The sequence below is a fragment of the Tupaia chinensis genome, unplaced genomic scaffold (assembly GCF_000334495.1).
Source record: "Tupaia chinensis unplaced genomic scaffold, TupChi_1.0 Scaffold000066_1, whole genome shotgun sequence".
In the NCBI taxonomy this organism is placed as follows: domain Eukaryota; kingdom Metazoa; phylum Chordata; class Mammalia; order Scandentia; family Tupaiidae; genus Tupaia; species Tupaia belangeri.
In genome coordinates this window covers 6,943,372-6,970,773 of record NW_006159525.1, presented here as the reverse complement: position 1 = coordinate 6,970,773, position 27,402 = coordinate 6,943,372, and the positions used below count along the sequence as shown (strand labels likewise).

Here is a 27,402-nt window from a genome sequence, read left to right as displayed (position 1 = left end):
CTAGAATTTTAGAGCTTCCTAAGTTTTTCTCAGTTTCTTTTGTAAATTCATTGATTTTACGGTTGTCTATCAATGTCTTCTATGAACCGGAGGCCAACAGACAGCACCCCCAACAGTCCTGCCACTATGATCCACCCCCAGGCTTGGCTAGCCCTGGGTCACAGGCACACATGTGCCTGGCATGCTCAGGGAAGTCTCCTGGCGTGAACCTGGAATCTTCCTACATGAGTCAGCCTCACAGGGCCCTATACCTTACTGTTGTGCTACCATCTGGCCCGGTTCCTGGTTTACTTCTTAGGGAATACCCTTCTGTCTTAGAACCCTAATCAGTTGCTGAGACCTCTAAGAGACCCTTGTTCCTTTCTGCAGTGATGGAACATAACTGTGACTCTTCAGACTCCAGTGACAATGAGGCACCCCCAGAAGCCTTGGGTTCTGCACGGAGGAGGAAACTTGGTGAGAAAGGTAAGGACTGCCAACCCTGGCTCCGGACAGCAGGAGGCTGCGGTCACAGCTCCCGTTTCCTGGTGTGTTTCACTCTGGACACACACCACAGCCATGGTCCTGTTTGAAAAATGCCAAGAAGGAAATCAATATATACATGACTTAATAAGGTGGCCGTAGCTGAATGTAGTGCCCTTTTCCCGGCAGACTGCCAGAGCTGTTAGCTCCCATTATGACAGATTTCGGTAGTAATGTTCTTCTCTGCCTATCCCCTACTCTGTAGAGAAGAGAAAGTGAGTAGTCTGCTATTGCTAGATTTTGTCATAAAACTTGTTTGAAACTCAAAAGACCCTGGTCATCCTCTCTAATTGTCAACACAAATGTTTCCAACTATTACTTTAATATTCAGTTTGTAGTTTTGGACAGGTAACCCCCAACACATCATTAGCCAAACAGTGAGATTTGGGCAGGTCTTCCCAAGCAAGATCTCCTCTTTCTTTATGACACCCCGAAAGGTAGGCAAGAGTAACTGCTACTCCCCCAACTTTGAAGGTGAGGAAACTCCAACACATACACATTTAAGGGTCTTTTCCACACCATGTATACAAAGGTACTGGAAGAGGTGGGGTTAATAGCCCCACCTCCCAGCAAACATCCATAATCCATTCAAAACCTTCAAAGCCAGATGTACTTCAATTTATTTCATTATTTTAGAAGACAATGTGGTGTATAGTCTATATATTACAAAACACTCTAATAGGGTCTAGGGCAGAATCCCATTCTCAAATATATGCTATTAATGTTTCTACAGCACACTGTATGAATAGTCACACAAAATGTGATAAAATTTTACATGAACTCATGGTGGTACAAGTTCAGATTCATTCCCAAATTAGCTAGCTGCAACTCATGGTTTAAAAAAAATTGGCTTTCTAAATGTCTTTGATTTTGCAATTAGGTCTAAAGGATTGCAGGCCTCTGTTCCTTTTGGTATGGATCTCTTTACTTCCGATAAGAAGAAACAGAAATGGTCATATTAGTGTCCTTCTAGCCTAAGTCCTTTCTACAGTGGAAGTAATCGTAAGATTCATGACCCTCTTAGTTACAGCTCACGAGTTTCATTCTTCTTTACTTTCCAGATCCTGTGGGTGATGGAAACACATTTATTTGGAGGATGCGCAATGCGAAAAAATGTAAGAGCAATTAAACACTCTTGATGTTAACAAATATCTTTCTTTGCTACAAAAGTTTCATTCAAGTCTTTGTGTTATATTCTTTAAAAATTAAAACAACAATTTTGTTGAGATTTTAGATGATTGGCATTATACTCTTTAAGCTAGGTGGTATGACATGTAGGCCTTATGAAGCCCGAGAACACAAGGTCATTACAAGCTTATTCGGTACTCACATAAATAGGATAAAGCAGTTCCTGGGTAGCAGTGATGTTCCACTCCACCCAGTCATCTAGGGCCTTGCTGATGGAGGCACTGACACCTTAAAAAGTTGTTTCAACTGGTACCAGCAAATGGCATAATGAGTTACAGTGCTGGACCTCCACGTAGTCGACCGTGGTTTGAGTCCTGGACCCGGCAACTTGAAATTCACACTGGGCATGTGTGTGTGCATGCCCAAGATCCCGAAAAGAGAATGGAGGAGAAGGGATTGCAGCATAGCCATCTTCCCTAGTGGGTGATTTTTCACTTTCTGTCTCTCTGGTAAGAGAGCTTCCCAAATTTTGTGCCCTATATCAATGTTGCTTCAATGATATACCTGGTGAAAAAAACAAACAAACAAACAAAAAAAAGGTGGCTGCAGAAGCATGTGCAAACAAGTGGGGAAAGTAACAAATTAAAAAAGGAGACAAAAGGCAAGACCTGCCATGGAAAGTTGGCTCGGCCTCAGCCTGGGGGATGGGGCCTGAAGCCACCTTGGCCAACAGATCAGATGCTGCCAGAAGGTCACCTGGCGATAGGAATAGCCCTACCCCTCCTTCCTGAGCTTCTCTTTTCCAACTTTCCCTCTAAAGAATTTCTTGCTGAATTGGTTCCTAAGACTGTGAAGGAATTTTATTTTTTTCTACAGGGATTGGCAGTGGTGATTCTTCAGAATGGAGTAACAGAGAAGAGTCTTGGGAAACCTGTAGCTCAGCCCTAAGAAGTGGGTCAGGTAAAGAAGATTAGCATGACCAGCCTTGACCTCCAGGATTTAAGGAATCTGAAAACTGCTGTTTCCTGAAGCATTTCATTCTGAGCACCTTGACTGCTTTGTATCCAGTTAATCCCGGGAACTCCTTTTTGGCCGTTTGGAAAAACGGAAGGAGGCAGGAGATTATTATAAACTCATGTCTAGCAGGATGAGTAGTAGTAACCGAATGTGTATGATTCTATATTGTAGAAGGAATAAATAGCACATGACAGGATCTTTTAACATCCACTTTTGTGCCTATGAACACTACAGTCTTAGACTTCTGTGATAGCTTGGTTGCCATCCATGGCATTTTTACTTTTTTTTTTTTTTTAATTTGCCATAGAGTGTGTGTGCTTGCCAGAGAGAGAGAGAAACAGAGAGAAAGAAAGAGAGAGAACATGAGAAAGCAACCACAGAAAGGATGGCCACACCGCAATCCTTTCTCCTCCATTTCCTCTCAGGACTTTGGCACGTCCATGTGCCCAGGGCACTGCTCAGCCCCTGGTCGGGGACTCTGCACAGACTGCCAAGTGGGACCCAGCTGCCCGACCACATCGCCAGCCAGCTCCACTTGTACTTTTGTAAAAGCTTCAAAAGAGAATTGTTCCTGTTATGTAATGATAGTCAGAAATAAAAGTTTCAGATCACTCTAACTTTAGTATAGTTGTTTTTTTTCCCCTGAGAGATTTTTGCTAAAGGGCGTGTGCACTCTCAGAGAGACAAAGAGAGACAGAAAGTGAGAAATCCCCCGCCAGGGCGGATGGCCATGCCACAATCCCTTCTCCTCTAGTCTCCTCTTGGAATTTTGAGCATGAACGCACACACGCCTGGCAAGAGTTTTAAGCTGCCGGGTCTAAGACTTGAACCACAATCGACTATATGGGAGTCCAGTGATGGAATCATTACTCCATCTGCTGGTCCCACCTTCAGTATAGTTTTTGATAGACTCTTTACCAGGTAATTAGATCACAGTATGGTATGACAGCGTATTTGGCAAATAAGGTTGTATTTCATTCTCAAAATTCTGAAGATTTTCCAGGTTTGTTTTTTTGTTTGTTTTTGTTTTTTTAAGTTTTGCCATTGAGTTCTTGTGCTTTCTGGAGATGGGAGAGAGAGAGAGAGAGAGAGAGAGGATGAGAAAGCACCCCTGAGGGGAGATGACCACAGCAAATCCCTTCTCCATTCTCCTCTCGGGATTTGGGGTGTGCACACATACATGCCCGGTGTGTTTTCCAAGCCTCTGGGTCTGAGCCTTGAACCACACAGTTGGCTACATGGGATCCATCCATCTTGACCACCACACCACCTGCTGGCTCCAAGCAAGCTAACTCTTGCTAGCTCCAGTTTGTAATGAGGAAATTGATGTACAGATGTATAAGAAAAATAGTTAAAGGAACAAGAGGGACTTACAGCCAGGCATCGCAAGGTGGTGTATTGCACGTGACTGTTGTACGTAGGAGACGGGAAGGTGAGAGCTGTGACACGTGACTGTTGTACGTAGTAGACGGGAAGGTGAGAGCTGTGACACGTGACTGTTGTAGGTAATAGACGGGAAGATAAGAGCTGTGACACATGCACCAGAGTCCGCAGAGGAGACGGAGGAACCCGGGTGTTCACAGGGGCCTGTTTCAGGGCCTGATGCAAATCAGTTGTTTAATGACTGCGTGTTTGTAGATGTGTGTGTATGCGTATCTGTGTGCATATGCACACACACACTTATGTACCTGTGTATGTTCATTGTGTATAACATGCATGTGTATAGAGACACGTATACGTACGTATAGTCATTATGTACTACACACACAGTTTGTCGATAGAGAGGAGAAAGGGGACTCACAGAGGCAGAGCGGGTGGGAGTAGACCCACCTGTCTGACACACATACAAAAGACTAGAATGGGAGAGCCTAGAAAGAACACAGAGATAAAGAACAGAGATAAAGAACATCATTGACGAAAAGAAAAAAGGCAACACAGGAGACAAGAAAACCCTTGGGGAGAGAAACCCTCCAAATCAAAGAGAGAGGTAGAAATATGTGGAGAGATGCAGTATTAGAAAAACGAGAAATAAGGAGACTGGGGTGTGGCCGGACAGAAGGGAGGGAGCAGGCCTGTGCTGGTGGGAGGCCCGGTCACTGCGGGGTGTGTGTGTGTGTGTGTGTTTTCCTCAGCTCCTCTGAGTTCTGAGCATAGTCAGCACGACCAGCCGAGGTGTGTTTTCTGCTCACGGTCTGTAGTCTTTCATTTCCTTATTCTCTTCAGCGTCCTCTGAATCCAGAGTTCTTCAACTTAATATAGAAAGAGAATCAGAAGAGAGGCCACCTACTAGCCTGTAATGGAGAATTCGTTATCAGTCATCTTTGTCTTTCTGTCTGCATGGAGGAAAACACTTCCTTCTTTTCCTTACCTTTCCCCCAGAACATAGACGTGTGCACCGGTATACATGTGTGCACACACACACATGACTTGTGCACGGACTTTTAACTGGTTTGGGGGAGCAAAAGGAAAAAGAGCCTCGCTTCTGCGTGGAGGAAGGTGACTAAGGGGTAGTGTAAGGAGAGGATGGGGAACGGCAGGAGGGGATCACCAGATGGAAAGATACCTGAGTAAGTTTCAGGTCGCTCTAAGCGGACATGGGATCCAAATATCCTGGGTGGAAGAGTTTTGAGGGGTAAAGGGCATATTCTCATGATACCTTTCTGGAATTTCACCAGAAACATGGAAATAACATCCATGGCACAGGGAAGGTCACAGGGAGCTGGCGAAGGGCATAAAGCTGACTGGTCAGTGCCACAGCAGGCATTTGATGAGGAGGACAGCAGCAGTCTGTCAGATGGTGAAAACACTGACAAAGACAAAGATCAAAATTGTAAAACAGCCAAGAGATGAAGGTAAGATAGAGCAAAGTAGAGCTAGAATCAGAGAGAACAAAGAGACAGTAGGAAAAGGATCACCCCAATAATAATACCAGGTCTAGAGATGTAGACATAGAAAGTCAGCTGGAATGAGATATATACAGAGGTAATAAATGGAGAAGCAGAAAAAGATGAGACACTGGGGCCAGCACATGGAGTACCGGTTACACCTCTGGACTCCCACATGGCCAACTGCGGTTCGAGTCCAGGACCCAGTGGATTGAAAATCACACCAGAGTCATGTGCGTGTATGCCCATGATCCCAAGAGGAGAATGGAGGAGAAGGGATTGTGGTGTGGTCATTCCCGCTGGAGGATTATTTCTCACTTTCCCTCTCACTGTCTCTGTCTCTGTCTCTCCCTCTCTGTGGCAAGCACATACACCTGAAGGCAAAAAAAATTAAAAAAAGATGAGGCACAATAACTCTGTAGAGGAAGAGTTGAAAGATGAGAGAAAAAGGGTAAGGAAAGGGGGCACTGTAAAATGGAGAGAGGAGAAGGAGAAATTGTGGTATCGTCGCGACCAGGAGACAGGAACAACTTTGGCACCAGGTATGGTTGGCAGCAGCAGTGAGTTTCAGACTCAGGTGTCCTCAGGTATCCGAAAGTTCCCTGTAACTCCTTACATTACTAAAGACATTGCCTCAGGTCGTCCATCCTCTCCTGCAAGTTCAGTCATCACCCAGAACCAAATGGTCCCTAAACACACATGCCCAGCCCCCTCTGTCTTCTCTGTCTTCTAAGCTTCAGAAAACATTCATCTTAGCTGGAAGACCTCTGTCCATGGTCCCGAAGGTCCTGGACTCTTCCTCTGGGATGTCTCTAAAGACTTTCAAACTTCAGGCCAGCTGCTGGCACTGAGCACATCCCTTTCCTCCCTAAAAGCAGCACCTGCTCCTCTAGTGTTCTCTATAAAACACGCTACCAGGTGACCTTTTCTTCACGTTAAAATCCTCAAGGTCTTCTATGAAAGGAAGGGAGTGATACAGTGAGGAACAAAGGACAAAGGTATTTTAGGGGTGGCGCCATCCTCTGATGTAAGAGTGGAGGCGGAAGTCACTATTGTTGGGAGAAAGAATCTTTGGAGGGGAGGGAGTGCAAATGAAAATATTTTACACGTCACGATTTAGGAGCAGAGCTACCAAGACCTGAAAATAAGAACTGTTCCTGTGTCATGTGTTCCACAGAAGATGTGCCAAGTGGCCAAGGAGCAAGGACTGAAAGCAGCTACGCACCTGACTTTACGGGTAAGGCTGCCCAGCGGTCTTGCGATGAGACAGTTCCGCAGATACCGCAGACACTGGGTAGGGCTTTGGCAGGTGAACAGAGTTCAAGGAGATCAGGCAAGGAGGAGAATGGAGGAGAAGGGATTGTGAGTGGGCCAGGCCCACTTCCTGAAGGCCGACTCGGGAAGTGGGCCTGCAGACCACGAGCTGCAGGATGTCAAGAGTGTGAAATCAGAGCCCCCATTTCCTACTTCGCTGGACTGTGATAAGGAGTGGGGCCAGCCCGTGCCAGAATCCTGTTCTCTGCATTTGCTCAATCTGACCCCTTTGGGAAATGAAAGAAGGAAAAAGATCATTAGAAACTCACTTAATTTAAATAGTACTTTTTCTATAGGGTGTGTGTGCTCACTGGAGAGAGACAGAGAGAAAGAGGAAAGGTAAAAAAAAAAATCACCCCCAGGGAACATGGCCAGACCACATTCCCTTCTCCATTCTCCTCTCTGGATTTTGGGCATGCACACACACACACACACACACACACACACACACACACATCGTGTTTCTCAAGCTTCTGGGTCCAAGACTCAAACCATGGAGTCAACTATGTGGAATCCAGCACCTTAATCACCATGCCACCTGCTGGCCTAAAAAGTGATGTTTAACAAGGTACACCCTGTTGATTATATGTGGATGACGTAGTAGAAACACACTGGTAAAGATGGCGGCATCTTTTACTCATCAACATATCAATACCACAGTGCCGAGTTTATACAGTGACTTCCACCTTTGTGGAACACAAAGCCAAGTATTCTTCTGTTGGTATCACTTAGGTATGACCTTGGAAAGGTCTTAAAAGATAAAAAAAAATGACCTTGGGAAACTACAGTAGTTCCCCTCATCCACAGTTTCATTTTCCATTGCTCATTATCTGCAGTCAGCCGTGACCCATACAATGTGCCCTCTCAAATCGTAACGAAAGGATGAGTACGGTACAATAAGATATTTTGACAGAAGGACTAGCAGATGGCATAATGGTTATGTTGCTGGACTCCCACGTAGTTGACCATGGTTTGCGTCCCGAACCCAGTAGCTTCAAACTCATGCCGACACGTGTGCCCAAGATCCCGAGAGGAGAATGGAGGAGGAGGGATTGTGGCATGGCCATCCCCCCTGGGGGGGGATTTCTTGCTTTCTGTCTCTCCGTTTCCCTCTGTTTCTCCAGTGAGTACATGTGCCCTATAGCAAAAATCTCTCTTTACAAAAAAAAAAAAAATATATATATATATATATATATACACACACACACACATATATATAATATATATATGTATATGTAATGTATATATATTTTTTGAGGGAGATTACATTTACAAAGCTTTCGTTATAGTATATTGTTATAGTTCTCTGTTTTATTATTAGTTATTGTTGTTAATCTCTTACTGTGCCTGATTTATAAATTAAACTTTTTCAAAGGTATATATGTATAGAATAACACTATGGTATATGTAGTATATATATACCATCTGAGGTTTTGGGCATTCTCTAGAGGTCTGGAAACATATCCTGTATTTTTAAACTCACTGTACAGTTTTGAAGGGTGCCCTCCAACATGTTATGTAGTTACTAACAACATAAATCAATATTCCTGTCTTTTTTATTTATTTTTATTTAGTTATTTATTTGCCAAAGGGCATGTGCACTTATGAGAGAGAGAAAAAGAACAAGAGAGAGAGAAGTCATCCTCCAATGGTGTTTAGTTATGCCGAAATCCCTTCTCCTCCCCTTTCAGTTTCCGGGCACACATGTATGCACTCCTGGTGTGTATTTCAGGCCACTGGAGCCAGGATTTGGACTGCAGTTAGCTATGTGGGACCAGCTCCTGTAACTGTTAAGCTATAGGGGCCGGCCTGTACAGTAATTCTCTACTGACATTTGCAAATAAAACCACCTCCTATTTTCCTAAAAAAATTAAAAACTGTCTGTGAATGAGGAAACTAGCGTGCATAAGTAATTCAAAACTTTTTCAAAAACTTCAGAGAAATACAGGAAGACTTTAGATATCAATTCCGTACTTGTCTGGTTCCTTTAAAAGGAAAGCAGAGAAATGATACACATCATTATCAACTCAAGCCTTCCACAGTGTGTGCTGTCATAAGATTTGTAACCTTTATTTTAAACCTTCGGCTCTCTGATCACTGTCTGTCACTTCCTAGATACCATGGATGTTGGAAATAATTCTACTCTGGGAAAACACAGTGGAAAAGGACATAAGAGCAAATAAGAATTACTTAGTCTTTATATTACAAATGAACCATCTTTTAATGTTAAGAGTTATTATCAGTATTTTCTATAGCTTTCATAAGACAAAAAATGAACGCTTTTTAAAGTAATTTATTATTACAAATACTCATATATTCATATTTCTTTCTATTGAGTCTAAAATATGTTTCTTGTAAGCATTTGTGTATCTTTCCAGAATTTTTCCATGCAAATATTGACATATTTTAGAACATTTTGTGTTTATCTAAGATAACTCTATACACACTTTTTCTTTTCTTGCTTTTTAAGATAACATGTCACGTCTAAACAATAAAAATTTAGTACTTTAAAAAACCTTTGCCAGAGGGTATGTGTGTTTGCCAGATAGAAACAGAGGGGAGAGGGAGAAAGCAACTGCCCCACGTGGCATGGTGATTCCACAATCCCTTTTTCTTCACTTACCATTCTATCAGGATTTGGGATATGCATGCAGATGTTCCTGGTGTGTTTCTTAAGCTGCTGTGTCCAGCACTTGAACCATTTGACCAGCCATGTGGAATCTGGCTCTCTTAACTATCAAGTCATGGGGCTAGTTCTATAACTTTTATTTTTTATTCTATTGAATTTTGTATATATTTATTTATTTATTTATTTATTTATTTATTTACTTACTTACTTACTTACTTACTTATTTTGCTTTAGGGTATGTGTACTCACCGGAGAGACACAGAGAGAGAGGAAAAATGAGAAATCACCCCCTGGGTGGGATAACCATGCTGCAATCCCCTCTCCTCTATTCTCCTCTTAGGATTATGGGCATGCAACATGCCCAGTGTGTTTCTCGAGCTGCCAGAACTGAAAACTTGGACTCGAATGGCACATTCAGCCATATGGCATCCAGCTGCCTTAACCACCATGTCTCTGGCTGGCCCCAGCCCTACAGCTTTTAACTGAACTACAGTCTTGATTTCTACTCCTCAACTCTCATCTGTCATCAGTCATCCCCATCTCGGTAAATGGCACCCTATCTACTCGGTTGCTCAAGCCAAAAATGTAGGAGGCATTCTTGATTACCAGCTTTTCCTACACTCAACATTCTCTCAGTCATCAGATTTCAGAACCAAATATCAAAGCGGTCCATTCTTTATCTGCCCTGCCACTATTTCAGTTGCTGCTGTCTTCCATGGAATCCCACAGAGCCTTCCTAATGTGTCTTCCTGCTCGAATCATTACCCACCTAGAATTCATTTACATTCAATAACCTGCCACCCAATTCCCAATTGCATAGGCCCTTTCTTTTTTTTTTCTTTTTCTTTTTCTTTTTCTTTTTCTTTTTCTCTTTCTTCCTTCCTTCCTTCCTTCCTTCCTTCCTTCCTTCCTTCCTTTCCCTTTCTTTCTTTCTTTCTTTCTTTCTTTCTTTCTTTCTTTCTTTCTTTCTTTTTTCTTTCTTCTTTCTTTCTTTCTTTCTTTCTTTCTTTCTTTCTTTCTTTCTTTCTTTCTTTCTTTTCTTTTCTTTCTTTTCTTTCTTTCTTTCCCTCTCTTTCTTTTTTTAGAGCTTTTTGCCATAGGGTGTGTGCACTCAATGGAGAGACAGAGACAAAAAGTGAGAAATCACCCCCTAGGGAAGGATGGACATGTTGTAATGCCTTCTCCTCCATTCTCCTCTTGGGATTTTGGGCACACACACACACAAGTGCCTGGTGTGAGTTTTTTTAAGCCACCTAGTCTCAGACTCCAACCACGGTCAACTATGTGGGAGTCCAGCGAAGTAAGCATTACACCACCTGCTGGTCCCTGCAATGGTTTCCTACTGAACCTAGGAAAAAAAGTTTAAACTCCTTACCATGCCTACAAAGCATTACATAATCTCTAATCATGCTTTAAATCTCATTTCTTCCTCACTGTGACTCTGGCCTTTCTTGAACAAGCCAAGTAATTTTCTACCCCAGAGCCATTGCCATTTCTGTTGATACTGCACAAAATGTATCTCTCCAAGGAGGAATGGTTTATTCTTTTTCATGTTTCAGCTCAGTGGTCTTCACAGAGAGGACTTGCCTGATCACCATTTCTTAAAAAGCCTCCCAGTTTCTTTTGCATCATCCTTTGACATGTCTTTTCACCTGATTTACTATGATTTAGAGATACAGATTTTTATCTTCGTGTAATCTACCTAGATTATCTTTAATGATTATATTTTTCACTATTACTTAAGAAATCTTGATCTAACCTGAGGTCAACAGGATCTTTTCATTCCTTTTCTACTTTATTGGGCATCTTGATCAATGAATTAGATCCAGTGAATAAATCTCTCTCTTCTATTCCTAAAATGTACAGACCGGAACCAGTAGGTGGCATGGAGGTTGAGGCACCAGATCCCACATAGCACCTGTGTGACTGAGTCCCAAACTCAGTGGCTTGAAAATCCCACCAGTGTGTGTGTGTGTGCATGACCAGAATCCCAAGAGAAGGAATTGCAGTGTGGCCATCCTCCTGGAGGGGTGAATTCTCACTTCTCTCTCTTTTTCTCTCTGGTAAGCACACACACACACACGTATGTGGGTCGGGGGCGGGGGAGGACAGATTGAGGAGCATCATTCATGGTTCTTCAGGGGGCTTTCAGCAAGAATTGAAGCTCAGTTGATCACATTGGTGACCAACCCAACCGGTTTTCCTTTTACCTTTTCTCTCTTCCTGGTTTCTGTCTCCTGATCCTTGTGATAGCTTCAGAAATAAAATCACTAAGCACAAATCCTTATCTCAAGATCTGTTTTTGAGAATATCAGGCTAAGACACCCATATTTCTTTTCTGCTTTGTTTTGTTTAAATAGTTAATCCTTTTGGAAATGATCTTTTTTAAAATTTGCTATAGGACATATGTGTTCATGGTGGGGACAGGGCTGGAGGGAGGAAAGTGAGAAATACACACCCACACACACACACACACACACACACACACACACACCAGGAGAGAAGGCCACACTGCCATCACTTCTCCTCCATTGTCTCCTCAGGATTTGAGGCACACATGAACACATTCCTGGCATGTTTTTCAAACCACTGGGTCCAGGACTTGAACCGCACAGTCGGCCATGTGGGATCCAGCTACCTTAACCAATACACCTCCTAGTTAGCCCTGGAATTAATATTTTTAGTGTAACACAATGTAAAGGTATTTATGGCCTTTCTACTCTGGTGCATTGCTCTATCTATTCGGTTTGAGTACATATCACACTCTACTAAATATTATAATTTCGTAATATCAAGATAGTAAGTAGGGGGACCAGCAGTTAGCATAATGGCTATGTCACTGGACTCCCACGTAGTTGACTGTGGTTCACGTCCTGGACCCAGTGGCTTAAAACTCACACCGGGCACATGTGCGTGTGTACCCAAGATCCTGAGAGGAGAATGGAGGAGAAGGGATTGCGGCGTGGCCATCCCCCCTGGGAGGTGATTTCTCGCTTTCTGTCTCTCTGTTTCTCTCTGTCTGTCTGGTGAGCGCACACGCCCTATAGCAAAAACCTCTCCAAAAAAAAAAAAAAAAAAAGATAGTAATTAGGGCAAATTCTCTCAACTATTTTCTTTTTCAAAATTTTGTTAGCTATTATGTTCATTTTCTCATTCTTATAAATTTACTATAGTTTCATCAGTGCCTGAAAACCCCTTCCAAATTTTTATTGAAATTTCGTGTAATTAATTTGAAGAGAATTGACTTCTCTAAGATATAGTCTTCCTAGTAATGAACAGGAACTATGTTGCCATTTATTCTGTTTCTTTTTTAGATCCTTCATTCATTTATTCAACAAATATTTATTTCCAGAGCTTCTCAGCAGCGATAAAGAAGTGAATGAGATTTCATCAAGCTTATGTTTTACCAGGGGTATACAGACAACACACACACACACACACACACACACACACACATACACACATACACACACACACAACGTGTTAGGTGGTGATAATATTATACAGAGGGGAAAATAAAGAATAATGAAGGATGGGGCCAGAAGGTAGCGTGGTGATTGAGGCGCTGGATTCCCACATGGTTGACCACAGTTCAAGTCCCAGATTCAGTGGCTTTAAATTCACGCTGGGCATGTGTGCCCTAAATCCCAGGAGGAGAACGGAAGAGAAGGGTTGCAGCATGGCCATCTCCCCGGGGGGTGATTTCTCACTTTCCCTCTTACTGGAAACTGCATGTTCCCCATGACAAAAAACTTAAAAAAGAGTAATTGAGGTGTAGAGTGACAGAAATAGGCCATTTGATGTTGGGTGACCAAGGAGAGGCTCACTGACCAACTACATATATTTAAGGAACTAAGTGAGCTAAGGGACTAAGACAGGATAATAGCATTAGTGTTTCAAGGATACCTCTAAATTCCAGGAAGCGTACTTTGGGAATTCCCGGTATCTACTGCTGCTCACTGCCCCATCACCCCCTTAATACTCCCCTTCTGGAGACCAGCAGATGGCATAATGGTTACATCACTGGACTCCCATGTAGTCAAATATAGTTCGAGTCCTGGACCCAGTGGCTTAAAACTCATGCCAGGGGGCTGGCAGATGGCATGGTGGTTGAGACACTGACTGCAGTTCAAGTCTGAGACCCAGCAGCTTGCTTTCTGTGTGTGTGTGTGTGTGTGTGTGTGTGTGCATGTATGTGTGTGTTTCTCCATGGTCAAACTGAAAAACAATAATAATAATAATAAATAAAACAAAATAATTCTTTTTTAAAAAAAGCTCTAATGACCTGTCTTTAAAAAAAAAATTCACGCTGGGTGAGTGTGCATGCATGCCCAAAATCCCAAGAGAAGAATGGAGGAGAAGGAATTGTAGCATGGCCGTACCCCTGGGGGGTGATTTTCAGTTTCTGTCTCTCTGTCTCTCCAGTGGGTGCACGTGTCCTATAGCAAACATCTCTCTCTAAAAAAAAAGAAAAAAACCCTCCCCTCTGTCAGCTTCTACTTGATCTCAGCTCATTTTAAAATGTTCTTTATCATGAATGATAAAATCTCATATGTGAAGGTATAATGTCAATGCCTGGCATGTGTGGATACAGGTTGTTTTATGCTCATTCATTGTCCTCAGTTTAAAGACAATCAAGATGAAGTATTGGTAGCTAGCGATTTTATCCCACAAAAGTGGAATGAGAACTTGAAAATAAGATATTCGAAAGTTATTGGCATAACACTTGTAAATAGTTGTTTACCATCCTAAATAATTCTTTTCTTTCTTTTTTTTCGGTTTGAAGGTAAGAAGAGAAGACACATACATCAAGTCAACCATCTCAGAAGGAAGAAATGTGAGGGTTTGCTCCTTTGAGCTAGCTGTGGTCCTAATACTCCTGATATTCCTGCCAGACCCCATCTTGGTTGCAGCCCCCAAATCTCCTATGGGCCTTAATAGCTTCAGAATGGACTTTTTAGAGTACAGGCCAAGTCATTGTAACAGAGAGATCCCCAAATATGGTGGCTTAAACCAAATCATTTATTTCTGTTTCCTCTAACAGTCCAGAAGTGGTAGGAAAAAATCTGCCTTTCTTGGTGAGTGATTCCCATCTCCAGGTCCAGGAAGGCTGAACTGGTTGTCATTGTGGGAATGGAAAAACAAACAGGAGAATTAACCCTGCATTGCTTCCAAAGAAAGATCAAGTTTTCTGCTCGCATCCAATTGGCCCTGATGGCCAGAGCTAGCTGCAAGTGAAGCTGAGAAATAGCATCGCTGGCCAGGCAGTCAGAGCTCTTGTGGTAATCGTATTCTTATGGAAGGAAGAAAGGGTGATAGGAGTGACAAACAGCAGTCTGCTAGCTTGCCCTCCATCCAAAGCCACCAGCTCTCTCAAAAGAGGAGAAAACTCAGATTCTCCATTGGTTAATAACCGACCTTGTGACTTAAGACACTGTGGTACTCTATGGTAGCGACTGGAAAATTGGAGGACATAAAAGGACTGAAAATAGTTGTGAATGCTGGAGACAGTGTGGAAGGAGGGTGGGAGAGAAGAATGGAGGGAACATAACTAGAGAGAAAAAATAGAGAAGTAAGGCATTTGTGGGACACATAAATGGTTCATTACCTATTGATGATAATGTATATAGCAGTCTCAGCTGGACTGGTCTGAGATGTATTTCATGTTGGGAAAATTCACTCTACAAGCTAAATGATGTATAGCAATTGAATATATTAAAAACAATAATAGTAATAATAAAACACTGTGGCGGGACCATTAGTTGGAGTAATGGCTATGTCGCTGGACTCCCATGTAGTCGACCGCAGTTCGAGTCCTGGACCCGATGACTTAAACTCATGCTAGGCACATGTGCATGCGTGCCCAAGATCTTGAGAGGAGAATGGAGGAGAAGGGATTGCGGCGTGGCCATCCCCCCTGGGGGATGATTTCTCGCTTTCTGTCTCTCTCTCTCTCTTTCTGGCGAGTACACGCACCCTATAACAAAAACCTCTCCCAAAAAAAGACACTGTGGAAAGACTTAGAGACAAAGCCTGGGGTGCAGCATAGGGTATGTGGCTGGAGCTATGCCTGCCCTGATTAGGAAAATGAGAGAACAGGAGAACGCATTAGAAAGGGTTGTAACTAGTGAATACAGTCCAAGACAGAAAGAGGAGCAACTGACAGAGGGAGCTGGGTTCATTAAGCAGAGCCCAGAATCCTGCTGCCATCCCAGGTCTAAGCCGTGGAAACAGTTATTCAAACCGAACTCAACCAGAGCAGACACTTTTTTTACTATCTGTAATCTATATGTACATGTGTACATATATGTACACATACATATATACACACATGTGCACTTATACATGCACATATGCATACATTCAAATATAATATAATTACCCCCAAACATAACTAGAACATGAGTGTAATATAAATCCATACATACAATATTTCTAGCACCTCCATCATTTTTATTTCCATACCTCTCTTTATCATCTTGGTTATTTCCCAGATTATATTCATTCAGATTGTTTTCCTTTCAGTTTTTATTGGTTTCTATAGAAACCTCTCAAATTTACCTGCTTCATTATAGTAGTTGGAATTGATAGAGCTAAGTGGAGAACACATTCGTTTTTTTCACCTACTTCCTTTACAAACCTGTTCTCTCAAGTAGCTTTTCCTGCCTCTGGATGAAGTCTTTGGTAAACCCCAGATCGGTGCTACTCCTTTTTTTTGGGAAAGATTTTTGCTATAAATGGTGCATGCATTCGTCAGAGAGACAAAGATAGATAGAAAATGTGAGAAATCACCCCAGGGGGGTTGGCCACGTTGCAGTCCCTTCTCCTCCATTCTCCTCTTGGGATTTCAGGAACAAAAGCACATGTGCCAGGTATGAGTTTCAAGCCACCAGGTCTAGGACTTGAACCACAGTTGGCCAAGTGGGAGTCCAGCACCTTAACCACTATGCAGCCTATGAGCCCCTGTGCTACTCCACCTCACACAATGGTATTTCAGTCAATATAGAGAAGTCTAGGCCAAGACCAGTAGATGGTGTAATGTTTATATCACTGGACACCCACATCGTTGACCATGGTTTGAGTCCCACATGCAGTGACTTCAGACACACACACCAGGCACATGTGCTTGCGTGCCCAAAATCCCGAGAAGAGATGAAGGAATTGCAGCATGGCCACCGCCCTGGGGTCTGATTTCTAGCTTTCTGTCTCTCTCTCTCTCTTCTCTCTGATGAGTGCATGCACCTAGAGCAAAACTTCCTCTCCAAGTATGTAGTGGGTAAAGTGGGTGAGGCTGGTGTCTTCTCTCCTCCATGCTTCCTCTCTGCATCTCTTGCTTTCAGCTAATCCAGGTCTGGGGAGGAAGGAGAGAAAGAAGTGATAAAGAGCAGTATGGTGACCCTCTTGTGATGGATCCTTGATGTCTGCCAGATGTGGTGAATGAACAAGTTGTGTTCATTTGTGAGTTCTTCAGAGACACCCAACCTTGAAAGAATCTTTCAACTGAAGTTCCTGTAATGCAGAAACATCAACTGACTGCTTACCACTTCCCTCTTAGTGTTCTAGCTCCTAGGGGCCACGCTCCCCTCAGCCGCCTGAGCTAGCCTCCTGGGCAGAATTTCTCTCAGGAAGAGCTAACAGAGTTCCTCCCTTCCCCAGGAGGCCCATAGGAGTTTGGCCTCTCTGTGGCCCTTCTGCTGGAACCTCACATGCCTTGAGGAGAAGGAGAGCACTTAGCTCAACTTGTAGAGCAAACTGGTGTCAGCCAGTGGCACTTTGCAACCTATGAGCCCCTGTGCTACTCCACCTCACACAATGGTAACCCACAAACGGCCAACTATTTTATGTAGATAACTAGGCAAGAAAATTCACAGAGGATGATTGCAAAGCAAAGCCCAGGAGCTCTATATTATTAGCAGATCTTAAACCCAAACCTTCTTGTAAGGAGAACTCTGGAAAGGTGACCCAGAATACCTTTATACCTGTGACTCATTTGGCCTCCACAGACTTTGATAAAAGGTGATTCCAACAATACCAGGAGAAAAACCAAACAGGGACAGAGAAAGTACCTATGTTTGCCTAAGATGTTATTGGCTGAATGAGTTCATATTGCAGCCATTGAAGAGGATGTAGTGGAGAGAGAGAGAAAGAGAGGGAGAAAGAGAGAGAGAGAGAGAAAAGAGGAAGGAATAAAAGAGGGGAGGGAAGGCAGGCACCTCACTGCCCTACCTTAGTCATCAACGTGCTGAACACGGCACTCCTGAGATGCACCTGCACATGCATTACTGTCTGTCCACCCACCCCATCACCTGCTGATTCTGAAAGCATGTCCTCCTGAGTTAGACTGCTGGTCAACCCTCCTCAGCGATCTCTAATCCTAAAGCTTTCTAGGTCTTGAACCTCTAGGTCTACCAATTCCCTTTGAGCAATATTCTCTTGACTGGTTTCTCAGATTCTAATTTTTTTTGTCCAAACTTGTGTTAAAAAAAAAAAAACCCTTTGATCATATTTTCAGCCCAAAAGTCTTCATTCAAAGCTCAGACAATGGCCAGCAGCTCATCTGTGTAGCTTACCAACATGTCTCTCAGGACAATCTAAATCTTTTCATGGCCGCTATTGATTTCTGCCTCACAACTAAAGGATATTTGCAATGCTTCCCTTAATTTTGTCATTTCCGTATGCTTCCATGCTTTGGTAATGGGATAGTAAGTAAATAAGTCAGTAGATGTTAACAGTCTCATAATAGTATCCAGAGCATAATAAGCACATAATGGGGACCAGAACATGGCATAATGGTTATGTCTCTGGACTCCCACAGTCAACCATGGTTCAAGTCTGAGACTTGGTGAGTTAAAACTTATGCCAAGTGCATGTGCATGCATGCCCAAGATCTTGAGAGGAGAATGGAGGAGAAGGAATTGCGGTGTGGCCATCCCCTCTGGGGGGGGGGTGATTTCTTGATTTCTGTCTCTCTGTCTCTGTCTCTCTGGTGAGTGCACGTGCCCCATAGCAAAAATCTCTCTAAAAAAAAAACAAAAACAAAAAAAGCACTAACAAGTGCTAGCTCTCATTATTATTATAAATGTAATATTAAATTATCTCTTTATAAATGTAGAGTAAATAAATTTTGGTTAATGTCAAAAGATAAAATGAAGTCTGTCTTATCATCTGCTAGTGATTTTCTTATTGGTGTGAGGTAAATTGATTTGGATTAATGCTGGTATTAAAAGTTTTAAAGTTTATTTATTTCTTCCATATTTATTTTAAAGTTTATTTGTTTATTTCTTCCATAAAAGAGACAGAGAGAAACAGAAGAAATGTAGAATGAACCCAGGTTCGTGTCAGAAGCTTAGTAATTCCAAGGCTATGGGTTTTTATTTTTCTTTATGTGTTAAGCACCTTAAAAATTATTCCTAAGTAAAATTTTCAAAAAGTATTATTATATACAATGTAACTTTTTGGCAACATCTTTTATTATATTTTTCCACTTTTTTCAGGGGGAAAGAGAGGCAGGCCTAGAATCCCCTCAACTCTGAGAAACAAAGTCCCAAGGAAAAGAGTCCGACCAAGAGGTAAAAACATCATTTTAAAAGGTGAATACATGTTCAATAACTAAACATCTAAATTCTCATCTGCTGTTCTGTGCTTTTGGTAACAAACTTATGTCCCTGATGGCTTTGTGCAGTTGTACTAACCGATGAGTTGTACTAACCAGAAGTTTGGTCAATTTCCAAAATGGGTCAGAGAGAGAGAAAGATGCTGACACTGCACACGAGTAACTTGATAACGAATCTGCAACCAGACCCAGGTCCACGGGTCCTGCAGTGTTACCTCTGCTGAGCTGTTAACTGTCCAGGCTGCAAATCGTCAGAGGCATTTAAAAACCACGTGACTCACAAGTGATGTAGCCGTCCCTCCTCTTGCCCATCATCCTGTTGCAATAGTGTAGGCATGGATCTGTCACTTCACCTCTTCTGCCTCTTTACTCATCTGTAAAGTAAGTTAGACTGACTACCCTTTGAGGTCCACCCCAGCTTCACATGTGAATTTCCCACTGTACTCAGTAAGGACCTTGGACGGCCCCCCACTCCTGATTCTTAAATGTGGTGCCCCTGTAGAGTGTCTTTAATGACCCCCAACATGGCTGGCTGGAGGGGCAAGAACAGAAACTCATCATTCTGAAGTTCATTTTAAGACCTTACACCCATTTCTACAGAATCAAATGTTCAGCCTCCTTACCTCACCACTTCCATGTTGAAGTTCTAAAATGTAAGGCCTCCTTCCAATACAACTTGCAGATGATTCTAGAAAACTCCACTGGGTTGCTGTGAAGTAAAACAGCAGAGAAGACAGCACCTTCCCCTGCTAGGCTGCCTCATCATCATCCCGTTCTTCACTCAGCCAGTCCCTGGCTCAAATTTACAGACAAATTTGCCAAAATGTAGACAAATCTGTCTAAAACTACTTCTCTGGCCACACAACTAGAACAAAAATTGTTCTGCTTGAGATTTTCCACTAGGAGAGCAGAAGTATATTTTGTCTGCTCCCAGTACTTGATAGTGGCCGACTTATTTAGAAATTAAGACATTGAACAGTCCTTCTAGACGGTCCACACCCTTGCTGCATTTACCTAGACAGAGTATCTATGAAAAACACCTAGTCCAGGCCCCATCCACAGGTTCCCCACCACACTGTGATTCCCTTGCTGTCTCTATGTTCAGCTCTCTGCCTCCACAGACCCATTTAGCCACCACCTTCACCTTCACACTTCTCAAGGGTGAGCCAGAGAGCCTCTCCTTCCCTGTCATTTCCAAGGACAGAGATCCTTCTCTTGCATGGATGTCTTATTTTAAAGTTTATTTGTTTATTTCTTCCATAAGAGAGACAGAGAGAAACAGAGGAACAGATACCCGTGACAGGGTCCCCATACAATTTATCCCAGTCTCTGCCAGCCCAGATTATGGGCATGCATGCACCTGGTGTGTACAAGGAGGTCCCAGGATGTGAACCCAGGACCTTCCCATGTGGATCCCATTGTGTTACCACTATGCCACCACCTGACCCTCCAGCAAAATGTCTCAAAATATTCTCACTTGAGTTGATGGCAAGTAGATGTCTGACAACCCTCTCCAAAGAAATGTAGCTTATCTCATGAGGCCAGGCAGTAGGGAAGGCTAATGCTGACAAAAACAAGCCTCCTTAGCCCTGACACATTCTATGCATCCTGCCCAGGGATGTAAGAACACTGGGCTCCTGTTGTATTGTTCTTGGCCCTTGAGGCTTCTTCAGATCCCTTGAAAAAGCCAGAGTCACCTGAAGACCCTGACACATTTTTGCACAGAACGGTTAGTCCCAATTATTAACAAAATTATTTGATAACTTCATTTTTTCTGACTATATTATTATGAGTAGGGACCACTGGGGGATTTTAGTATTATTAGGTAGTTATTAAGACTAGTAGACCCAAGAATAGTTCAATCCTGCTTTGTCTAGTTATTTGACTTCCTGGATGTAAGACAACGCCCAAGGTGCTGGAGGAAGTAACACACAAAGAACCATTGTAAAGCCAAGTTCAGCAGCACTTTACTAAATATGATCTGGTCTTCAGCCCAGTTATCTCCTTGCTAAGAACTGAGGTGGAGAACAATAAGCTTTTGTTCCTTTGTCCCAAAGCTGTCTTTCCTCCATGAGTTTTCATTGAAAGGAAAGTCTAGCTAATCCACTAGGTCTAGAAGGATTTAAACAGAGAGAGACTGAGAGCAGGAAGGTGAATGTTGGCCAATAATGGGTATTGCTCAATGGACCCAGGGTATGGCCAGGGCTGGGACTCTAGTTTGGTCCCCTATGAGAAGCGAGAAAGCACAAAGCAAGGAAAAAGCTTGGGAATCTTCTCATGGACCTTTATTTATTTATTTATTTGAAAGATTTTTGCTATAGGGTGCATGCGCTCGCCAGAAAGACAGAGAGAGACAGAGAGACAGAAAGCAAGAAATCTCCCCCAAGGGGGATAGCCATGCTGCAATCCCTTCTCCTCCATTCTCCTCTCAGGATCTTGGGCACACACGCACACATGCCCAGCATGAGTTTAAGCCACTGGGTCCAGGACTCGAACCGCGGTTGACTATATGGGAGTCCAGTGATGTAGCCATTTTGCCATCTGCTGGTCCCCTGAACCTTGATTCTTATGGAAGAGGGTGAGAGAGCGAGAGTTCCAGCCTGTCAGTTTTCCTGGAGGCATCTTTGCTATAGCATGTGACAAGAGGGAGCGTCACACACTGAGCCACACCTTTCTGAATGACCTTTCACCCCTCACAACCACACCAACTATCAAACTTGGTCCGATCACATTCTTTGAAACTGATCAACCCAGAGTAAATTTTTCTCTGAGAGACAAACCACAAGTGTGAAGAAAGCTTCATCTACCTCTTTGAGGTCTCTATTTTTCCATTTTACTTTTTTCTCTTAAACTTTTAGTATAAGTAGCCAAGTTTGTTATTCTTTCACACAAGTTTCCTATCTTTCTTCTCCACATGTCTCCATGAATGAATCTATATCTTAGTAGACTTTCTAAGGGTAACATTTTATAAGGTAGAACACATTTAGTCTTAAGATATGATTCCTCCTGGGGTCTGAATTATCACAAACATGTCCCCTGGGGCATTTTTATCTTGATGAGGTTTTTAAAAAGTTACCGCAAAGACCGAGAAAGTAAAATGACATCATTGGGGCCACTGGGTGGTGTGGTGGTTGAAGTGCTGGATTCCCACATGGCCAACCATGGTTTGAGTCCAGACCTGGGGACTTGAAAATCACTCTAGGCATGCATGCATGCCAAAACTCCCAAGAAGTGAAGGGAGGAGAGGGAACTGCAGTATGGCCATCCCCTATGAGGTTATTTCTCACTTTCCCTCTCTCTGTCTCTCTCTGGCAAGCGCATGCACCCTATGGGGAGAAAAAGAAAGAAAAGACACCATCAACCCCAAGGCTTCTTTGTGTTTGATTGAGAAAAAGATCCTTTTCAGACCAGCTGTTAGCATAATGGCTATGTCGCTGGACTTCCATGTAGTCAACCGTGGTTGGCATCCTGGACCCGGTGGCCTAAGCACACTTAGGGAGCAACTTGCTCTTTTTTTGGACACACCCAATCAACTAAAAAATTAGATACAGTGTATTACATTAATCTGAGATACAGCTTTTTTAATTATTTAATTTCATTTATTGTTATTACTTATTTTTAATTGAACTATAGTCAGTCATGTGGGAGTCCAGTGCCTTAACAACCATGCCACCTCCTGGTTCCCTGATATCTTTTTTAAAATATCTGTTTATTTAATTTATTTATTATTATTCTTCATTTTGACTAGGGAGAAACACCTGCCAGCCCTCCCTGAGATATCTTTTAAGTCAATCCTTTGTATTCTCTTCACCTCTACAATTCTGAGACTTCATTTCCACAAATTCCTCTTGAGTAATCCTGATTGGGTTAGTTTTTAAGTCCTTGGCCATTTTCCCCACCATTTCAGTTCGGATTTGTGGCAACTGTCTGACCAATAGAGTCAACCATGAGGTCTGTCCAAGACCTCATATGGCTGGACTTTTTTCTTAGTTTTGTTAATCTCTGTCTCTTTCCCAAGGAAAATGTTCAATACCTTTCTTTAATTTGCATGTTTATATCTAAACAGCAATTTCCTCCTCTGAAAAATGAGTGTAATATTAATACCTGCTTGATAGACTTGTTCTAAAACTGAAGTCAATTTCTAGAGGCAAAGTTTGAAGGACAGTTCCTGCCCACAAGCACTCAACACATGTTCACTTTCTTTATCATTCCTACCTTTTGGCTGGGAAACACGTGCAACATTTCAAATGTATCTGGAACTATTTGAAGATCAAGCAATACAGAAAGAATCTCGGCTAAGTATCATCTAACTGTCTAAGCTAGGGGTCAGCAAACTGCCGCCCCCAGGGCAAATCCAACCCGCCAGCTGTTTATAAATAAGCTTTGTTGAGACACAGTTACAGCCACATTCTTTCCCTTGCACAGTGCCAAGGAATGCTTTTATGCCTCAACTGCAGAGCCAAGGGGTCGCAAGAGAGGTTCTGAACTGCAAAACTGCAGGTGCGTACTGTACGGCCCTTCGACTTCTGAGCGAGGTGTTTGACATTTTCTTTAAGTATTGCACAGGCTCCCAGAAAGTTATATTTGAATGGTGTATTTTCTAAAACACTACTATTTGTGATGAAATGTTATAAACGAGAAACATTTATGTTGTTTTCAGCTTTTTCAGAGAGAGAAAGAATCAACACTGGACCTATAAAAAGAAGAAGAAGAAAGGGTAATAAAATGATTAACTCAATTTTAATAATTAAACATCACAGTTTTTTTACTTGGCTTGTGGAACTGGGACCAAATATTAGGGTCTTCATGGAGCTCAATTTTGCCAAAGCGATGGCTAGGTTGGTGATAAATCCCACACTGTTAACTAGCCAGCTAATCTGGGAAAACCTCAGGTCTTGTAGGTTCTGTTCAGAGCTCCCTTCATTGCACCGATAACATTTGTGGTTTTGTTTTTTGGGTTTTTTTTGGAGAGATTTTTGCTATAGGACACATGTGCTCACCAGAAAGACAGAGAGACAGAAAGTGAGAAATCACCCCCTAGGGGGATGGCCACACCACAATCCCTTCTCCTCCATTCTCCTCTCGGGATCTTGGGCATGCACACACATGCGCCCAGTGTGAGTTTAAGCTACCGGGTCCGGGACTCGAACTGCGGTCGACTACATGGGAGTCCAGCGACATAGCCATTACATCAACTGCTGGCCCCCACACTGATAACATTTGAAGGGGAAAATATAAAGAAAAAAGTATAAGCCCAGCCCCATAGCCTAGTGGTTAAGAGAGTCAGATCTCGCATAGCCACCTGCATGGTTCAAATCCTAGCCCTGATATTTTGAAAGACACTTGGGTACCTGTGCATGCATGCCCCAAATCCTGACAGGATGAAGAAATGGAGCAGAAGGGGTTGTGGGATAACCACACCCATTGGGGGTGCTTTCTCCCTCTCCCCTTCTCTCGCTCTCTATCTCCCTCTGATTATCAAACACACACACACACACACACACACACACACACACACACACAGTGCGACCCACGTGGTATTTAGCTGGCCCTTCCCTTGCTTACGTGGAGAGCCACAGCTCCTACCAAAAGGGACCCATGTCCTAACCTTTCTTTAACTGTGACTTTGGCCTAGCATTTGAACTGTTCTGACTGATTTCCTCAGTTAGCAAGAGGGGATGGCTGGTAAATGAGTTCCGTGCCAGACTCGCCCGATTCTCATAGTCTGTTTATCTCCAAACCGACTCTGGGAGGGACGTGGGCATCCCTCCTCATCCCAGAGGGAAGCCCCAGCTGTGTCTTTAATGGACCCTCTCCCCCATCGACTTCGATGGAAGGGCAGGAGCACGCCCTGACCTTCAGGACCCTTTTGGTGTGGCTCCACTCACGGTGTGCAGGGGCCTCTCCTTGAGCAATTTACAGTTTCCTCTAGAGCTCCCCCACTTCTGCCTCCACCCTGGCCCCTCAGCCAGTGAGAAAGCTCAAGTGAAGTGGAGTGAAGCAAAGCTGGACGCAGGGAGGGACACTGGGCTCCTTGCCTTCAGCCGAGCCCCCTGCAGCCTGCTTTCCAAGGTGACACTGTGAATGGGAGACAAGACTCACACTGGAGGGTTCTTTCCTCTATCCACAAAACTTCAGAGCAATGACATGACTAGAAATCTTCCTCGGCGCATCCGGAAGAAAGTCATTGTGCAGTAGGTATTGGTGGCCAGCAAGTTCGGAAATTCTGATCCTGCCACACAAGGCTCGTGCAGGGTTTTAGAGGGTGGGAGTGGGGGACACCATCATCCACATGCACCTAACCTTCTGTTAAAGATGGAGCCAAGTCCTGGGGGAAGCCTCCCAACACATTTTAAGTTATAAAAGGAGGATCTCAAGATGGTGGGGAGAGACAATGCACAGTTATAGAGGAAGATGGATTTTTTTTTTTCAATTAAAAAAATGATTCCTTGCAGGTCCAAGAATTCCCAGAGACAAAAATATAAATTTTCAACTTGATCAACTTCCTGTGACCTGTGGCAAGGTGAAGGGGACTCTGTACAAGGATAAATTAAAACTCGGTGGGTCTCGCGGTCTTTCACACTTTTCCACTGGAAACGCCCTGCAAATTGCCCCTGCTGAGGGAGGAGGCACCTGTGTTGGGGGCTCCAGGATGAGCCCTTGGTTTGGTGATTTGCCTTAGTTTGGAGCTCTGCTGGGGTTAGGGGATAGTCAGGCTCATGGCAGGAGTTTATTAACGTGAGAGGATGTAAAGCAAACCAGAGAAAGGGAAAGCACACGACTGGAGTCCAGAAGAGCCCAACAGCGGCTTCCAGGAGCCTCTCCTGGCACGTCACCCAGCCGTACTTCATTTCCCCAGCAACAAACTGAGTCTACACATGTTACGTGTTGTCTCCCAGCAAAGCGACCTGAGTCTAGGAGTCCAGGGTTTTACCAGGAATTAGTTATATAGACACCGTCTGCCTATCACCGACTAAAATTCCAGACCCCCTGAAGGAAAGCAGGTGTCCAGTGTACACCGTGTCATCTATACAGGGTGGGCACGACGAGCCTCTCTTGTGAACTCTGGGAAGGGTGGGACCCCACCCATCCCCAGCCCACGGCCGACCTTCACACAGGCCCTTCCCGGGAGGATCGCAGCTAAACTGACTCTTCTGCACAGCACCCCAAGTAGACTGGAGTCACTGTGGCGTTTTCAGACTTGGGAATTCAGGAAACATTAGCTCACCCAGTCATCTCTGCGTACCCCGGGGAACAGGCCACAGATGTCCACCTGTCACCCAGCACAGGGCAAGGGCTTCAGTAGCTGGTGGAAAGAACACGGCTGACAAATTCAAAACAGCTTTCACAGCCCCACTCCCTGGGATGTCTGTCCAGCCTTGTGCTTAGTGGGAAGAGGACAGGAGGTAGAATCAAAAGAGCTGCATTCAGGCTTCAGCTATTCCAGCAGGGTCTGGTTCACCCGTGGTAAAGTGCATAGTCCCCTCTCTTATCCTCAGGATATACATGTGAAGACCCTAGTGGAAGCCTGAAATCGCCAATAGTATCACCCTATACACACCCTGTGTGCTTTTGTGGCTGACAGGTGGGTAGGGTACATAGAGTAGATACACTAGACAAAGGTGATTTATGTCCTGGGGGGGATAGAGAGGGACAGTGCAAGGTTTCATCGTGCTGCTCAGAACACTGCACAATTAAAACATGAATTATTTCTGGAGTTTTCCATTCACTATTTCCGTTCTGCAGTTGACCATGGGTAACTAAAACCATAGACTGCAAAACCATGGATAAGGGGGAATTACCCCCATATGGGTAGTAGGGAGTCTCTCTAACCCTAAACTTCCTCTTGAGAAAAATGGGAATAATGATACTTGCCTCACCACATTATTATGATAAAAAATGAGATAACAGACATGCTTTGTGAATTATAATGATTAACCTACAGCACCAGGGTTTATCTGTTGTGATGAATTCCCTCTCCCACAATGCAATTATTTGAGTACCAACATGTGTAAATGTTTGCCCTTTGACTATACTGCATATGTGTAATTTAGTTTTTCCCGCTAGATAACACTTCCATAATTACTTGTAATATAAAGTAGCCATAAGTCCAAAATGTGAGAAATAATTGATTGTCATTAGCTAAATGAACAGCGCGGTACAAAATGGAGCCAGTGTAGCCACAGCGTTGGCTTCTGCATGGCCGCCTGGATGCATGGCCATGGACACAGAGCCCCGCAGAGGGTTCTGTTCCCTTGTCCACCTCTATGAAACTCAGGCTGGCTCTCTCCCAG

General features: G+C 43.4%; 1 protein-coding gene across 12 annotated transcripts in view; it reads left to right on the top strand.

Annotated features, from left to right (window-relative positions):
• The window catches only part of SP100 (SP100 nuclear body protein), a 91,954-nt gene that overhangs the window by 53,368 nt on the left and 11,184 nt on the right, over positions 1 to 27,402 (top strand). For 2 of the 12 annotated variants that reach the window (XM_014582338.2, XM_014582325.2), the window contains 9 exons: positions 370 to 465; positions 1,584 to 1,637; positions 2,527 to 2,610; positions 6,673 to 6,789; positions 14,282 to 14,332; positions 18,990 to 19,085; positions 23,534 to 23,608; positions 23,769 to 23,825; positions 25,564 to 25,668. In XM_014582338.2, the coding sequence (XP_014437824.1) occupies positions 370 to 465; positions 1,584 to 1,637; positions 2,527 to 2,610; positions 6,673 to 6,789; positions 14,282 to 14,332; positions 18,990 to 19,085; positions 23,534 to 23,608; positions 23,769 to 23,825; positions 25,564 to 25,668 (735 nt within the window). The remainder of the gene's footprint in view (positions 1 to 369; positions 466 to 1,583; positions 1,638 to 2,526; positions 2,611 to 6,672; positions 6,790 to 14,281; positions 14,333 to 18,989; positions 19,086 to 23,533; positions 23,609 to 23,768; positions 23,826 to 25,563; positions 25,669 to 27,402) is intronic. The other 10 variants (XM_014582334.2, XM_014582326.2, XM_014582342.2 and 7 more) reach the window with 10 other exon arrangements.